General features: G+C 39.1%; 1 protein-coding gene across 1 annotated transcript; it reads right to left on the reverse strand.

Moving 5' to 3' along the window:
• Positions 1–273: 273 nt before the first annotated feature.
• ORC1 (origin recognition complex subunit 1) lies at positions 274–17,311 on the reverse strand. The gene is given in 18 exon segments (XM_035538137.2): positions 274–639; positions 1,657–1,744; positions 2,613–2,779; positions 3,051–3,170; positions 4,450–4,599; positions 5,343–5,450; positions 7,123–7,294; positions 7,780–7,881; positions 8,672–8,778; positions 10,343–10,544; positions 10,903–11,007; positions 12,292–12,329; positions 12,331–12,590; positions 13,257–13,632; positions 14,056–14,225; positions 15,634–15,761; positions 16,156–16,260; positions 17,217–17,311. Coding segments are annotated over 17 exon segments (2,577 nt in total). The 5' UTR covers positions 16,245–16,260; positions 17,217–17,311; the 3' UTR covers positions 274–444.
• Positions 17,312–17,410: the final 99 nt, after the last annotated feature.

Below are 17,410 nucleotides of genomic sequence, written 5' to 3' on the forward strand. Positions count from 1 at the left end.
TCGCAAATGGAAAGTTCATTTTCATTACAAGTGTAATAAAATTTTAGGCACATTTTAATCATGTGTTTTATACTCTACAGCATTCAATGAGGGAAATAAATACATCATAATGCCACAAATGACACTGCCGGTCTCAACAACAGAAAAAGCTCCTTAGTGATTAAGCTTGTTAGCAGTGATGCAAGTAATCAATTTCAATTTGTAAACCTCAGCTGAAAGGGGACCACTTACCAGCACATAAGAATTTCCTTAAAACAGATAGTTTGATTTCAAATATTTAAAATGCTTCAAAGCACGTTCTTTATTGAACAAAAGGTGCTTGGATACATCAAAAATATTTAGAAAAATACATTCCACTATTTCCATGTTATCAACACTTAAAAAAATTAAAATAGATGATATTTAAAACATTTATACAAATATAAAAATAAAATCTCTATTGCCTTATTCATCCTTGAGTGCATATATGACATCATCCTGGCTGATATTTAGTCGCACACGCATGTGGAGATACTTATTACTGGACTCCACCAGCAAGAGCCTGCAGGCACCAAGTCTTGAACAAATCGCCATGATTTCCGACACCGTGGGGCTCTGCATGCCTTCCATTCTACACAATGATATGTGTTGATGATAGACCTATAAAAAAAAGGAAGATGTAATTCCTGTTTAACTCCTGCTGCAATATAGTAGGCCAAGGTGAAAAAGGGAAGTTTCCCTCCACATCTATGAAAAACTCGTTTCAGTCTGTAGTCTTACAGACTGCAAACACCCACGAACAGCTCAGAAAGGCATGACACCTTTAAAGGCAGAAGAATGCACCTGTCACTGATCATGCAGACTAGAAAACCTCTAACAAGAACTGGCTTTTCTATTTAGAAAAAGCAGAACAAAACCCCTTTTGGCGTTAGAGAAAAACTAAGGAAAAAAGATAAAGATCAGTCTAACAAAATATTAAGTTTCAAGAGTTGATTGCATCAATGCAATCAACTGACACACGTGTTCAGGAAGAAGGGACAGAAAACCTAATTGTAATTCTTTCTTGCAAACCTGTAGAACGAGATACCTTTAACATTTTATATAAATATACAGTTCTACGTTATTATTATTATTTAAGTATTAACATTTAGCTTCCATACTGTGAAACATGAAATGGCCTCTGTACGTGGCTCTGCTGGCGTATTTTACAGGTCTACTAAAAAAAACTTTGAAGCTACTAGTGATATATCTGCCTCCACTGAGAAAGAGGGAGATGCAGAAATTGGAATTAACTTTGAGGTTTCCTCCCTGAACTATGTTACCTGGTATTTCCAAGTTACTATTTATTTCTTCCTTTATGAAGCATGTTAGGTAAAGGCACACTATTTTCAGATGCAGACTAAAACACTTCATGAGCCAGACCATTGGTAGTATTAGCATAAGAGCAGGTGCTTCCAATGGCAAGTATTTAGTCCCACTGAAAACAAGGGGTAACATCAGTTATGCTTTACAAGTGGCCTGGACAACCATGTCCCAGTTTACCTTACTACATGTCTTCCATCAAATTCTAGGAATAAAAATCCCAGATATTTTAACATTTATGCATTTGCCTGACAGTTTTGAGTGTTCCCCTCCCTTAAAAACAAAACGAAAAAACAACATGAAACACTAACATACCTGTTGAACTGTTGCCTCCTCAACTCCTGCCCTGCGAAACTCTGCTAAAATTGCTTTCAGAAAGATCTGTTCATGCAATGAGGCATTCCTGAATATCCAAACAAAAGAGACAAAAGTTAGTCTGCCAAGTTCAGAACTTATGAATCCTTAGGAAGATGTCTGGAAGGGAAACTGCCTGGTAACCATATTTAAACACAGGGTATTTTTCTATCTGAGAGGGAAAAAATGCAAGACATTCCATTTATGTCCACTAGCCAATATTACAGCTCGCAGCTCTGGCACCACATAACACTGTGTTTCACTCTACCTCTTTCACTGTCTGAAGGAGACATTTTATTCCATAGAGAATGTAAAGCTTAATGGCTCAATTAAAATGCCATGCAAAGTTTGATCATTGTACAGATCCTTGTTTCTTACAAGCACTTGTATTAGGAATAACATGAGACAAGTATTAATGTGGTAAACCCTCACGAATTAAAGAACTGCGTAATGCCACAATGTTGTGTATGTGCTGTGCTGGCAGAACAAGTCTGTAGCTTCTTTAATAATTACAACCCCCCTGCTGAGAATGGCAGAATCCACACCAGACATCATACCTGTTCCGCAGTGTGTTATGGTCAATTTACATTTAATAATGACCTATTCACATTTTTCAGACCCAATGTACAGTAAGCAAGGACATTTGGGAAATTTCAAAATCCCTGATTCAGACACTGAAGCATCCTGTACAACTTTCAACAAGCAATCTCTATGTCTTGGTTTCCCATCTTTCATTCCTATTTTGTATCTCTCTTCTAGCTGTGCTGCGAGCTGTGTTTTTTAAATCGTATTTTAACAAAGCGTGATGCATCACATACACCACCCAAAGGGGATAAAAGGGCAGATTGAAGGTTCTGTGGAAATCAGTAGTGAAAATGACACAAAAGCAAAGAAACGCCTCTAAGAAATGTTTTTACCTGATTGCATTTATATATGGTGATGAAAACATTTCATCTATGGCTTCTGTTACGTGGGCCATCCTGACTATTTCGGGGGTACTCTTTTGGCTAGCAAACTCGCAGATCTCAGTGGCCCTTCTGCAGATATCAAGGCAACGCCTTGCATCGCCAGACAATGCTGCTACCTGAAAGTAAACATGGCAGGTTTGTAGCAATATTTTCTACAAGTTGAGAAAAATGTTTAGCAAGAATCAACAGACCAAAACAAACAAACAAAACCGGAGAGTATTGCTAATGTGGACTATGTAAATAAACCCATATTTGAAAAAAGTCTTATTGATCAAAACCAAACAAAAGCAATTTTTTTTAGCCCAACTACTCTTACAAAGTTCTCCCTCAGTGACTCCCCATACTCTTTACCTAGCACAACACACAGAACACATTTGCATTCTTTACCTTTCTGGAAACTAGCTGAATTGCATCCTCTTCAAATGCCTTCACACTGTTCAGTCTAGATGAAATAATTTGCTGTAACTGTTTATAGGTGTAAGGCTGAAAGGACATTCTGGTGAGGCCCTACAGAAAACAATACAATACAGTGAGCACAACCTGTATAGTTAGTAGCTTTAATTTCTCTGGTGGGACCACCCTCTCTTTCACATCCTTCTTCTCCTAGCTTTGATAAGCTTTAATAAGCTTTAATCATTTCTTCTGCTTCTTATTTGTGAAACACAAGTGCACATCCATAAATAAAACAGACTGAGTGAAGATCTGTGGTCGGACCACCTCCCCAGTAGGCCTGAGGAGCAAGTGCCGCTTGCTATTAGAATTCAAATTTCTCTTACAAAACAAATCAAAGCCAGCCAGTCACAAGAACCTTTTGATTACACTGTTTACACTTGGTTTTTAAATATAGTAACAGTAGAAACTACGAAAAAAATATCCATCTCTCCTTTAGCATATCTGTACACATGTATAAGGGCAACTATTGACTTCACATTAGCCCTGCTAGTCAGCAACCAGCCTAGAATTAAGTCATCTTCCGGCTCAAGCTAATAAATCAAGCTGATTTCAGATGAGAAGACCAATCGATGACTGTTAGAAATGGTACACTGCCTTTCAGTAAGAGGAGGTAAACTTGTACATTCTAAAATCTTGCATTCCTTATGCAGAAATCCTCTCTTAGGTCTATCTAGACTCTCAGATCTTCAGCTGGTCTGCAGGTTTAGTGGGTGGAAGAACAATTCACAGTTACTGTGCAACTGTTTTTGAGTCACAGAAGGATGGAAGCACAGAGCACTGTTTTTGCAAGTCACTTTTTATAGCAGTGTTGAAACAATGACCTAGGAAAATATATACAATGTGTAGAGTGGTAAAGCATCCAATTTTCTGTCCACAGGTATCCAACAAAAAAATCTACCAGCTGATGATGGCAAATGGACAAGTAATTAAGTGCCTGGAATGGAAAGGGAAAGAGGAAGGGAAAACAGAAGGAAATTTCTCTGAACTCCAGCGTAAGCAGCTTCACCATGAGGCATGGCATTTGATTATCCAAATACTAATATGTTTAAAAAGACAGCTGCATTCTTTTTCTTAATTCATTCTTACAAGAACAGAGTGTTCTTACACAGCATAACATCTGATTAGTGAGCTGGCTCCTGTACTTACTTTGCTAAGATTAATATGTTCATCATCTGCCCACTAGAGAGAAGAGGGTATTAAAAAAGCATTAACTTCTGTATATAGAAGTTATATATAACCCACCCTACCTTTCTCCCATATTACTTTTGACTACATACAGTATTTAATCAGTTCTTATTTTCTAGCATAGCAACAAAACTGTTAGAGGACATACCAGCCTGCTAGCTACTCTGTTCATCATTATTCTCTCTGGCAAGTCCATGGTGTTAGCAATGGCCAAGATGATTAACTTGGAGTGCTTTTGAGTTGGCCAGTCAAATAAATTGTACATCACATTCTGTTTTCGGGTCCACAGAAGATCAAGCTGAGGAGAGAAAGAAAAAAATTTGACTGAAAAAGGATGGCCTTGTATTTACAATACTTGATGGGGGTGTGAGAGAGCGAGTTCTGCCACAGAACACTTCTTATGTGATACTGAACAAGCTGTCTCTGTTGTGTCTCCTTTATTCATCTATTAATAGGACTGCATTTTCTGAATTAGGGCTCTGATCTCTTGGAAAAGCACAGTCCGAATAGATGTTTGAACAGTATTCATCGCAGTATTAAGCTAGAATTTTTAAACACTACTGTAATATTACATCTAACAAGATTAAAACACCTTTTATGCAAGGACCTGAATCAACTTACAGAAAAAAATAAATGCACATTTGCTTGTTACTGAATAAAGCACATTAAAAGTTTCAAAATCGGATATTTCATTGTGAATGTTCTCACTGGAGAAGGCAACAGCTTCCTGACAAAACAGATTCTAAAGAGCTGAATTCTATGGTACTTAGGACTTGACAGAACCACTCATTCCATGACTTAGACCAAAACAAAAAAAAAAACAACAACATGAAAACCAAGGAGAGAACAACTTTGGCAATAGGATGAGGATGCTTGCCTATTTACATTCAGTTTCCAAATAATACTGCCTTCTCTCCAAAGTCTACTCGTTTTAGGCCATATATGATACACTCTAAATACATACACTTTCTTTTTTCATCCTCCAAAACCTTTTTTTCTTATGATACCTTAAGAAAGAGAATAAAGGATTCCTTGTCTCACCTCATCTACTATGAGCACTGTGGTCTTCCTCTTTGGTCCAGGCGTACAGAACAGTTTTGCCAACAGCGTTGCAGCATGGGTTGCTGTCACCTTCTGACCTGTCAGTAGCTGGACAGGGATTAAACAATGCTGCAGGTTAAACTTCTGATTTCCAGGGTTTTGGTGTGATTAACTTTTACTTGATTACAACTTTTCTCTAACAATTAAGAACAACCATATGCTTGGTCACCCCCCAACTCCCCATGGAATTATTAATATTTTTAAGTGTGGTTGTGAAAAGACACTTAGCTCTACCAAAAACTGTCCATAAAAGAACAAAATCAAAAGAAAACAACGAAAAAAGAAAGGCCGTTAGAATTTCCTACAATTTGTGTTAAATATAAAGATTCACCTAACATATGTCAAAGTTCTCTCTGAACAGAAGACACCTGCCAAAAATCGAAGTCAATTGACAAGAACAGCCTGACTTCAGCAAACTTGGATGCACATTAAAATATTAATGTATCATCAGCAAGACCTAAACTAAATAATTTAGTCAACTCTAAGCTAGGAAAATACCTTCAACAAGAACTGCTTCTGCAATAAGCACCGTGTCAAAACAGATAAGCTGACTGTATGTTACCTCTTCGCTTGCAGCTCCAAAGGCACACAGAAATTAAAGCATGACAAGTCAAAATTATACTGCATATGCTGAATCAGTTGTTCAACATATCTCAGAATCAAGCCATAAAATAAAATGGAGATTGTACATGAAGAGTTTATCTGCCCTCCAGAACAGCAGCTTCCCTTTTAAAGTACTGACTGGAGATTTCATGATTAAACACCCTGAAGCACAACAATAATATATACTTGTTTCATGTTTCCAATTCAATCAAAACCAGTCTGAATCAGTCCTACCAAGCAGTTCCCAGAGGATTCTGATTCTACAGCTCTGGAACTGGTCATCCAATATCTCAGAGTTCAGTTTGTTTTGGTGGAATTGGCACACTTACTGTACCCAGGCATTTAACTTCCTCACTTCCATCTGTCCAGGCCTTTGTGTTGCTGTTCCCTTTGTTCTTAGGAAAGCTTATAAAGTGATGTAACTGCAGTAACGGGGCAGAAGTTTCTAAGGAAAGGGACTGGATGCTTCAAGAAACACATTTCATTTCCAGATCACTGGCCTAAAGGTAGTCTAGACTGCCAAAGGTCTTGGTGCAGTTACTCTCTAACTGGCATCTTAATCCATTCCTCAGAAGGGTAACTCACACCCGGATAAGCACTAGCCGTAGTCCCAGGTGAGATACTGCGGACTGGTTTGTCATAAACATTTGGAATACAGTATGGTTGACAGAGATGGTTTTTCTTTCACTGGATTGCTATGACAGACTGATTTACAGTTAAGACCGTCTAAGTAATTACTGTTACACTGACTTTCAGAGTTGTCAACTCAGTAACTTTCTAAACATGTGTACAGAAGAAGCTATAGAAGGGTAAATATAAAAAGAATCTAGTTTAGATTTATTATTATTTAAACCTGAGTGAATGTTATAAATCAGGCTATTTCCCAGCCAACACCCTTAGGCAGCTGGAAGCGGGACAGTTCACAAAGCTGGGCACTGCCTTAAGCAAATCATTTTTAACCTGCTCTCAGATAAAAGCATATAGTCTCTCAGAGAGACTACTTCAGAAGTACTGATTGTTAATTGTCTTGAATCCTGAAACACATCGAGGATCTGATGGTAAAGTATAGGATTTCCCTTGTTTCAAAGCAGGGATCCATTGAAGAGGCTTTGCTTACCTCTAGCATCTGCACATAAGCTTGGTGAGGGTCAGTCAGCTTCATGCCATTGATCTCTATGAACTCGAATGTTGGGACATCATCATTTTCTGCAGCTTGCTGAAGACAGCGAATCACTTCGTGAACAGTTGCAGTTTTACCTGTTCCAGGCACTCCAGAAATATACATGCACCTACAGAGGAAGAACACCTTTTTAGCAGTCTGAGCAAAATTGTGACAAGAATCTGGAATTCCTGGGCTCTGAGACCACCCTTGAATATTATTCCCTCTCTGTCACTTCAGGCAATTCCCTATATATCAGTTAGTTTATTTGCAAACTGGGGCATGCCACACATTGGAAGATCATGAGAATTTTTATAATTACTGAAGCAACTAACAATCTAAAATACTTTATAAATGCTAATTGATCTCTTAATAAAAAAAAGACTTTCCCAGATGTTTAAAATTGACTAGGTATTTGTCTTAAATTTGCATCTGTAAAATAAAGGAGCCTACATTAGTTATATGCACAACCTAATTAAGTAGAAAAAAAAAGTAGGAATACCTCAACTAAGAACTTTATTTCGGTCAAACAAGGATATATTTTTAAATAAAAGTAGTGTAGATTGACTGCTATTATGCCACAGGTAGAAGTTAAAGCCTCAGCAACAAACTCACCCTCCTGTACCATCAATAAGTTTGCTTTCCACAAAGTTATAGATATCCTGGAATTCTTCTTCACGACAGGGCAGAGATTTGGGGATAGCAGAAACATGCAGCCTGTTGACAAATAAATAAATAGATTTAAAATTGGAGGTCCAAGAATTGTGTTTTCACAGTTCTACCTGAAGGGCCCACTGGGAAAAAACAAATAGCCACCCTCCTCCCCCCTTTACAGTTGCATGTAGCTTTTCAAATCTGTCCTACATACTTTAAGTCTGAATACCAATGTCAAGTATCCAAAAAGAAATAGTCTAGTCTCTCTATAGTTTTTAAGCTTTTAGATTAAGAAGGCTGAATGATCATCTTCGTAAGCAACCACCATTAAATACACTATAAAGATCTAGCTGTTGTAATTCACAAAAAATAACTCAAGGTAGACTAGGGATAAAAAGGGACAATAGCGTATAGGAAGAGGTGAAAAAGCTAAAACTCAGTTTGAAATCCTGTACACATTTTTTTCCACTATGTGAGGACTTAAGCACATATGAAGAACTTCTTTCCCCACTCATCGAGAGCAGCTAAATATTGTACCTTTACAGTCTACAGGAGAGGATCCTTGTTTTTCTAATGTTAAACAGAATAAAGACAGATACCTAATTCTGAAGGACTTAACATTGACTAATTACAATAATTTGAAATTGTAAAAGTAGTACTGTAGCTACTACTCGTACTTGTAACCGTAGTATTGTATTGGAAATTCATAAATGCTCTTCTGGTATCAAAACACTAAGCATTTTTTCCAAATTTATTCAATCTAGTAAAAGTTGGCATTTCCCTATTTCAGCACAGCCTACAGCTCTGCGTGTCTGAAACAAAACTATTATTTCTTCCCTTCAGCAAACATTACCTTAATCTGGCTTCTTCTAGCACACTGGCTGGTTTCTGTGCTGCATGGCTGCGTCTGGGAATTTCAGGAGTTGCATTCCGGGGTGTCTTCGGTGTTCCTGGTAAAGGCTGCAGAGAAAAATTAGAACCTCAAACAGATTTGCTAGATACAAGAATTTCTGCTGGAGCCCGATCATTCATACAAGTTTCCAAAACAATACTGACACGTAACGACTACCTGGGGATGGCAAAGTAGAAAATGAAAAGAGAAACAGTCCTTAAAGAGGGAATTACTACATAAGCCTCACAGTCTTTTTCTTCCTTGAGGGAAAAAAGAAACTGGGAGGGGAATGGTGACACAGACAACTTTAAAATTCTTCAGCCAGTTACAAGGTAAAGTTCTTTATATTTTTCTGAAGTCCCATGTTACGAAGTGGTCTGGATTTTAAGAAACAGCAAGCAAATAGGAACTGATCAATCTGAATTTCATTGTCCAAAGAAAAAAGCCACGCAATATCTGAAATATTCTTCCTTATTGTGCTTACAGGTTCTAGTTATGCTAGGGTTTCTGCGTTAGACATTTCATAAACAGAGAAAAAATTAGCCATTGTCAGTATGTGCCTGACTAAGGTGCTGAAGAGTGTTAACAAGTCAGGCTTAAGATCCATCAAACCTGGAGTCTCATCCCAGGGATTTCCATCCCCAGTGGCTGTTACGCTACGAGACATTGCCGGCCATGCTATCTTTGGTGTGGCCATGAACCCTGTAGAGCATCCCTCCTGTGTTGGCAGCATCAGCACATTGGGAAGCCTTCAAGAATCGGGACAGCACGAAGTTGGGTTTATGGCTTACTGCTGTATATAGAGATTGTGCTGAATAAAGACTACACAGAAACTGCACTAAAGTGTCTCCATGTGCAGTTTACAATAAGAGTCAAAATGTTGGCTATAAATGGATACTGTTCTCTAAGCAAGAACAGGACAAGAATATATTTCAGCCTTCAGCTATTTTGACTTCATAGGATTTCATGCAATGGATGTAGTTTCTTTAGTAACCACCCCCATGGATCATTCTTGGGGACTTCCACGGTCTCTCACTGAACCCAGGTAAACTTCTTACAGTAACAATATCCCTTGCCCAAGAGCCGCACAGGTCTAACTACTCACTGAATAATTAATTACTCGTTTTGATCACAACTCCTACTAGGTTTGAGAGCCTATAGAGAAAATAGTCAGTTTCTGCTCAACTCTTCTGCCATTCATGACTTCAGAGACTTACTGTTATCTCCTCCCACAGTCTCACTTTTAAGTTCACAGTTCACGTACTGCTCTCAAGTGTTACCCATGTAGAATCAAATCCATCCATTTCATCATCTTTCCTGCCTTTCTCTGATTTTTTTTTTTTGAGAATAAGGTCTAAGAATAGGGCATCAATCACTGGTCAGCTCCAGCCTAATCCAACATTTTCTCTTAGGCTGATGTTTTCTGATCAACATTGTCACAACATTCATGATACGCAAGTACTGCATTTTCATAACTGTGCTGAAGCTCATATGAATCAAGCTACTGTTTCAATTCAAAACTATGGGATTCAGATACTTAACTTTGGTACAACGGTATTGAGCATTCCAACACTTGGCTTAGAAATAATAAAAACAACCTTTTAAAATGTCAACAGCTACAAGGAACCTTACAGTTTTCTTCAGGGTCTTGGCAGGAGTGTGAACTGAAGGCTTCCTTGAAGATTTTGGGGTGCTGAATATTCTGCTCGCTTTAGTTTTCTTTTCCGGTGTACAAAGCACATCGTTATCTTCTTCCTCGCTACTTGAAGAGTACAATCCATCTGAGCTAGACAGAAAATCCTCTTCCTGGTTTGATTCTATCATATTTAATAAGCTGTAAGAAACAGAAATGGCACGAGTTTTTAAAAGACTATGTGCAATTCTACTCACTACAGAGTTTCATTTGATACATTTTCAGCTTTTCCTGTAGTTGCCATAATCAGCAAGTCAACGTGCTCTCCACTTGAGCTGTTAAGTTCTTCCATAGCTGCTTAATAGAGTGGTTTAAAGGAAGTCAGTTTTCTGATGAACACTGAGTCAGCTTAACATTTCTGAATACAAGACAGTTTTCACTCTGTAATTAAGCTTATTTCTGTAATCATTTGCATTTCAATATTATGCTATACAAAACTCTCAAGGCTTCAGGCTATCAAAAGCAACCTGAAAAAGATATCATGGAAGCGAAAGTTTACCTGATTTGCTGTGCAATGCGAGCACTTGTCTTCTGTGCACATGCTCTACGAGAACGAGGGGTGACTACAGGGCTCAGACTACCCAGCTCCTGAAGGCCAGTTAAGCTGTAAAGAAAGAACACAAAGCTACTTGTATTTCCTCTTTGAATCACCCTTGTAAAGATGGAGAGAAGGCCTTTCAAACTTCAGGCACAGTTGTGTTGGAGTGACAGCCAGAACAAACTCATTACAGTTGTTATAGACTGGACATGGCATGGACACTGGCAGCATAGTTTGCCCTCATTGGCACTCGCTTCGACACATCTTTGCCCAGAAAAAAAACACAAACATTTACATTCATGGTCTACGCTAGAAAGATTTCCTATTAAAGAATAAGTGTTGCTACGTCTGTTCTCCTTCGGAGTCAATTTTTCTATTTGAATTTTGAGATTCCTTCACTGTCAGCTTAGGCACTTGATCCTTATTGTTGAAACATGTCCCTGCTACTGGTTTTCCTATTAGTAATTCATCTTGTTGTATGCTTTGAACATATGCTTTAATTATTTGTAGACATAAAAAAAAGAATCTGAGAACTGCCTACAAATGCCACTGAAACGCCTTTACCTTAAGAAGTGAAATAGCAATAGTTTTTATGCTACATATAATAAAAGACAGAGAAGGTGGCAAATCCCTCAAGTGTTGCATCCACAAATTTACTATTTGAAAGGAAGAACCTCACTGGTTTATGGCTTCTTGTGTCGTTTTATGTAAGGATGTTTGATCCATTCTCCCCCTACCCCAGCTTAATTCCATTTTTAAAGATTGAAGATATACTTACACAATAATTATGCTTTGATTTCTTTTCTAAAAAGTAGTATGAAAGTATACACGTAATTATCATGTGAACTCTTATGAGGCAATCACAGCTCTTACTACAGTCTGGCACATCTCAATAGTTGTCACAAATAAGGCACATCTGAGCTTGTACCACACACATACAGGGACTGCAGGGAAACAGACTTTTATCCACGCTGCTGAATACAAACCTCAATGATCAATTATGCTTCAATTCTCTTTCATATCCCTTTCATCATCCTACCATTCCCAATCCTCTCTCTGTTCTTCTAACTGGGAGCTGCTTGTGCCCAGTTTTAACATCAGCTCCTCTTACAACCTTCCCCAATCATCCATTCACTTCCAAGTAACACACTTGCTATAACTTCACCACAGCACATTTGTAGCTATTTAGGCTATCCCCCATTCTCTCACTGATCTTAGCAGACAACGTGTGGGACACAAAGGGACTTTGCCTGCTTTTCTCTCCAGAGCTCTTTCTTAAGTGTGCTATTTCTAAGTAGTTCTCTTAAAGATATTACATACAAAAATAATTACGAAAATGCTATCACTTACCACATAGTGTCATCTTTAATATTAAGATTCTTGGCTTTTTTCGTTAGATTTTTGGACGTTACTATAGGGGGATAATCGTATTGTATCACTAAACCTCTGCTGGTGCTCTGCAGCATCACCCAGTGAATTTGAGTCATCATCAGCACAAGGTATTTTTGGCGGTGAGCCTAGAATTCCAGTGAATTTCACTTTTCGTTTAGCAGCTGATGGTTCTAACATTACTATAGTATCACAGTCATCATCCAAAAGCTCCAGAACATCACAGTCCAGGAGCTTGCTTTTAGGAAATTTTGTGGGACCTAGGAATCAATAGCAAAATAAACTTTTGTCAGGCTGTACTATGGATGGTTTCATTAACTTTCAGAAGACATAGTATGACTGGCTTGGTGGCTGTTGTTTAAATGATAAGTGATGGCATTAAGCTTCAGGGACAAAGAAAATCTCGCTGGAAGGCATGCATTCCCTCTCCAAAGACAACAAAAAAGTACTACAGACTTATTTTTCCATTTCCTAACTCTCTCCATCACTTACAACTTTACTTAGGCTTCAGTTTGAATATATAACATGTTACAAAAGGCCAAATGTGCTTGCTCAGCCAGCCCAGTTACCTTCTAGCACACCATTAGCAAAAATATTAAGGAAATAAAAAAAAAAAGGGAGACATTACGATGTCAAATTAGTCTGACTGGTAGCATTTCAGAAAACAAACACTTTAATTTAGACTTACCAGTTACAAATAAAACATCTGCAACAGCAATTGAACATAAGCAGTATAGTTGCTTGAAATAACGGACATATAAGAAGCCAAAGAACTGCTGCTGCTGCCAAACACATGGGCTAACCCCAAAACTTAAATAAAGTAGCGAAAAATACAGTATTGCCACTGCTTAGACTACCCAAAAATGAAGAGGCACGAAACACGCTACATTCAAAACCAAATGGACAGAAAATTGCCATATACATACTGTTTAACTGTAGCTTCTTCCTTGCTGTTGGAGTTTTGGTGCCATTAGCCACTCTTTGTGAATGCCTCTCCTTAGACAGGGAGGACTTGGAAGCAGAATGTTTTGATTCTATTTCTACCTCAACATTTTTTGTTTTCATGACACTCCGAGCAACCCTCTTGGTCTCTTTTTTCATGGAGGAAATGATGTCGAAAGGAATAAAAGAGTTCAAAGAGTTTGGGATGCCATCTCCTTTCTTGTTAGCTTCTTTCAGCTTAGAGAACGTGTCAGTGGACAAAGCCTTAAAGCATTTCCCATCCCAAGACTGTTTCACGTAGAAAATTTTTTCCTTGTTTAATGTAATGGGTAGTTCCTCCTTTGGATGTAGTGGTATGACCTGCAAAAGGAGAAAATACCAACACACACATACCTTAATATTTCCTGTTAACTTCGCATTCAACTATTTTCTATTTACATATTTTATTATTGGAACTCGTGCTATCTTTCATTACAGAAGGCAATGCCTTCAGTCTAGGTATACTTAGCCTAGCATAACTTTCCTGTACTACAAGCCTCCCATCACATCATTTTGTTCCATGCAATCCTCTAAATGAGCTGGCTGCCAACAACCGAAGTCATTTTGGGATGGAGGAAGGAACATTAACAGTTTTGAACTATCCTATAAAACTGCATTAGCATACAAATACACATCACACGTTTGGTTTGGGAAGGAGTAAAGTAGCTGCACTGTTCTGTTACGCTTTCCAAATTGTTGTGGTTTCTTTCTTCCCTGTAGGTATAGATGGGCAGCCGTACATACCAGAACACTTTCAATAATCGTCTCCACAGCTATGTCATTGTCGTAGCCAGAAACCTGATCAAAAAATACTTCTTGGGGAGAAACCTCTCTTTTAAGCAGTTTCCGTTTATTCTGAGGTATCTCTGTAATATGAGAGAACCACTGCACGACTGCGTGTTTCTGCTGAGCGCCTATAACAATGAAAAGAAGCCAGTGAACACTCAGAATTTTGCTGCATCACAAATAGTTATTACCTCAATGACTTCTGCAGAAATATTGGACAAGACACTTCACACACATGTAATGAAAGGCAGTGTTCTTCCCTAAGAACTTTTAGTTTAGACAGGACCGAAAAAACAGGATGGAAGATATTACAGCTGTCTTTTTCCAGATGGTCAAGATAGGAGAGAAATTGGCTCAAGTTTGCACACAGTCAATACCAAAATTAGGAACTGACTTCAGGTCTCAGAAGTCTGAGTTGAGACTTTCAAGGCTTAAGGTAATACCTGCACAGAGCCTCGGAACACAGAACATCTGCAGACCAACTAACCCACCAGCTCACTGTCACAAATTAAGAAGGTTCCTTATTTGCATGCATGTGTTCTAGCTGGACTCCACTAACTGAAGGCAGTGACATAAAAGGAGAACTAAGAAATTTCAGAACATTATTTGTTATTTCAGTGTTATTTTAGAAATAAACCAGGAACGTTTGTTCGCTGCCTTAAAAAAATCAGATAATGCTGCTGTGAAATATACAGAAGTCTGAATAAACACTATGAACAGATTCAATGCGGATAGATTAAAAAAAAACTTTTGAACGTATTACAATTGAATATGCTCCTCTCTACATGTTAAGGAGTTCATCTTTGAATAAAACAAAGCTACGTATATTTAATTTGTCAAAGATGCAGAAATTCATGAAAAGAATATTCAGTTATGCTACAATAAATGTGCATTAGTACATATGTATCACTCCAGCTTATTTATGTTTAAAAGAGTAAAGAATTTAAAAAACTACAAAATATTACCACAGCCCAAAACAAACAACAAAAGCTGTTCAAAGAAATCAGACATAGCTAATGTATAGTTTCTCATTCAGACAAACTTTGTGCTGCCTACCTGCCATGGTTCATTTGTTCATATCTCCCTCTATCTATAAATAAGTAGTTCTACAGGGGACAGAAGTAATGAGCCCCATTTATTCAGCCTTGTACCTTACGTCCCTGGTGTCTAATAAGATGCAAGTACCAGGGCTGTAGCGTTGTTGCTCTGTTTGAATTTTCCAATCTCTAAATAAAGCATAAGCTCACACTGTCTTCCTCAAGGACCATTTCTCTTAAATGAAACAACTAAGCAAAAGATTTTGCCTTTTAATGCCTTTCAACCCTGTGTTTAACTATCCAATTTAGTTGAAATTAGCTATTAGCCACAAACATTTGGGGAGTATGTGCATATAGATGCAGTGATTACCAAAACCTAGTTTCCTTCATAACTTGGCCAGCGATGCTTTTAACGCTACCTACATTTCCGTGATACAAGCGTCTTTAATTTAAGATTTCTCAGATAGGAGGTAATTTTTTTTTTTAAATTATTTCTTACCATCTTCATAGAAATCCAGGAGTTGTGCCACAAAAGGCTGATCTGCATTCTCCCCTTCTATTAAAACAAACTCACCAAGCTGTATACATTTTTCTGTTCTGCTTCTTTCTGATTTTATAATGATCCCCCTAGAAAGTGACACACACATGCAGATTAGCAGGATTTCACATCCTTTATAATTCACAAATCATTAAAGCTGATCACCTGCCAGCCTTATAGATAGTTATGGCCCACTTACAAAGGCTAAAATTCATTTTCCCTACTAAAAATCACATAGATTTTAAATAGTTAATACTTATTCACAAGTTTAATTAAATGCTTGTTTAAACATTATACAATTTACAAATCAAGAGCTTTGTGACAACGTTTTGTTATTTCCATAAAGTGTTGTGACACAGTATGGCAAGACCACTACTCCTTAGTAATATTCCTCCTGCCACGGTAAACTTAATGATGTCAAAAAGTTAAAGAAACCTGCACCGTTCAAGTTCCCCTGAGAAACCAGAAATAAATGCTATTTACTTGTACTGCAAAGTCCTCAGTTTTCTGTCTGAGTTTGTGGGCTTTCCATACCAGGAGTAAATAATTTTGTTCTGCTGCTGGGTGTTCATGATTCCCAAGGAAAAGCTAAAACAAATAAACAAACATTTTTTGCTTATTATTTAAAAATAAAAGCAGAGAAAGACCCAGGATTGCCGGATTACTAGAACTGCAATAAGTTCTTTTAGTGAATATGAAGAAGCTGGCATAGATCAGCTGATCCACAGAAACCTACCATAGCTCACATCTACGGACACCACTCCCTCAAGGAAAGAGGAAAAAAGGAAGGTTTTTGGTAGCGGATTGTCCTTTAACTCTGTTTTTTCACATCCAGCATTTGATTAACACATCTGACAAACAAGTGATTCCCTTGACACCGGCTTGCTCACTTGTTTGCAGAGCAAGTTACCAGGACTGATGTCTTCTGTTTTGCCTGCTATCAAAATTCTCCCAAACACTAGAGGCTAAGATGCAGCCTTACTGCCATCTCCCCGAGCTCTATTTCCCCCATCTCCTTCTCTGAAGACAGCTTCAGCTCCCAGCGTAGCACAGCCCTCGCCCAGCAGCACTGGGACGTTCAATTGCCAGACTTTCAACCCCAGCCCGGCAGTGGCCCCTCAGCGCCCATCACCACAAGGGCCCCAGCCCGCCAAGGGCCATTTTAACGCTGCTTTTCAGCCGGCTCCCTAAGGCCGGGCGGGTGAAACGGCTACGAACGTTTCGCTTTTGCTTTTTTCCTAAATAAGAAATTTCCCTTCGGAAACGGACCGCTTGCCTCAGGAAAACGCAAACCGACGACGGTTAAGGGTGCTCCCTCAGCGAGCCCCGGTGCCTCACAAGGAGCCCTACTCCCTGAGGGAGCCTTTCTACCTCAGCGAGGCCCCCAGCACCCTCACAGGGAAACCCCCCCCTCTCCCTCTCCCCCCCCCCCCCCCGGCTCCCTCAGCTCCGTGCTGCGGGAAGGGGCCATAACGGCCGTGGGGGATCGCTCCCACAGAGCCCCCCCCCACACCCGTTCCCCTCAAGCCCGGGGCCGCGCTCACCGCTCCCCTCAGCGACCCCCGCGCGCGCAGCGGCAGCAGCACGAGCTCCGGGCGGCGCCGCGACAGAACTTCCCGCCAAAGCGCGCACAGGGAGGTAAGGGGCGGGTGGAGGAGGAGGAGAAGGAGGAGGAGCTCCGCCATATTTGTACCTGGCACCCGCCGCCCTCACAGCAGCGCCGGAAGGGAAGCGCCTG

This window comes from Cygnus atratus, chromosome 8 (assembly GCF_013377495.2).
Source record: "Cygnus atratus isolate AKBS03 ecotype Queensland, Australia chromosome 8, CAtr_DNAZoo_HiC_assembly, whole genome shotgun sequence".
Taxonomy (NCBI): Eukaryota; Metazoa; Chordata; class Aves; order Anseriformes; family Anatidae; genus Cygnus; species Cygnus atratus.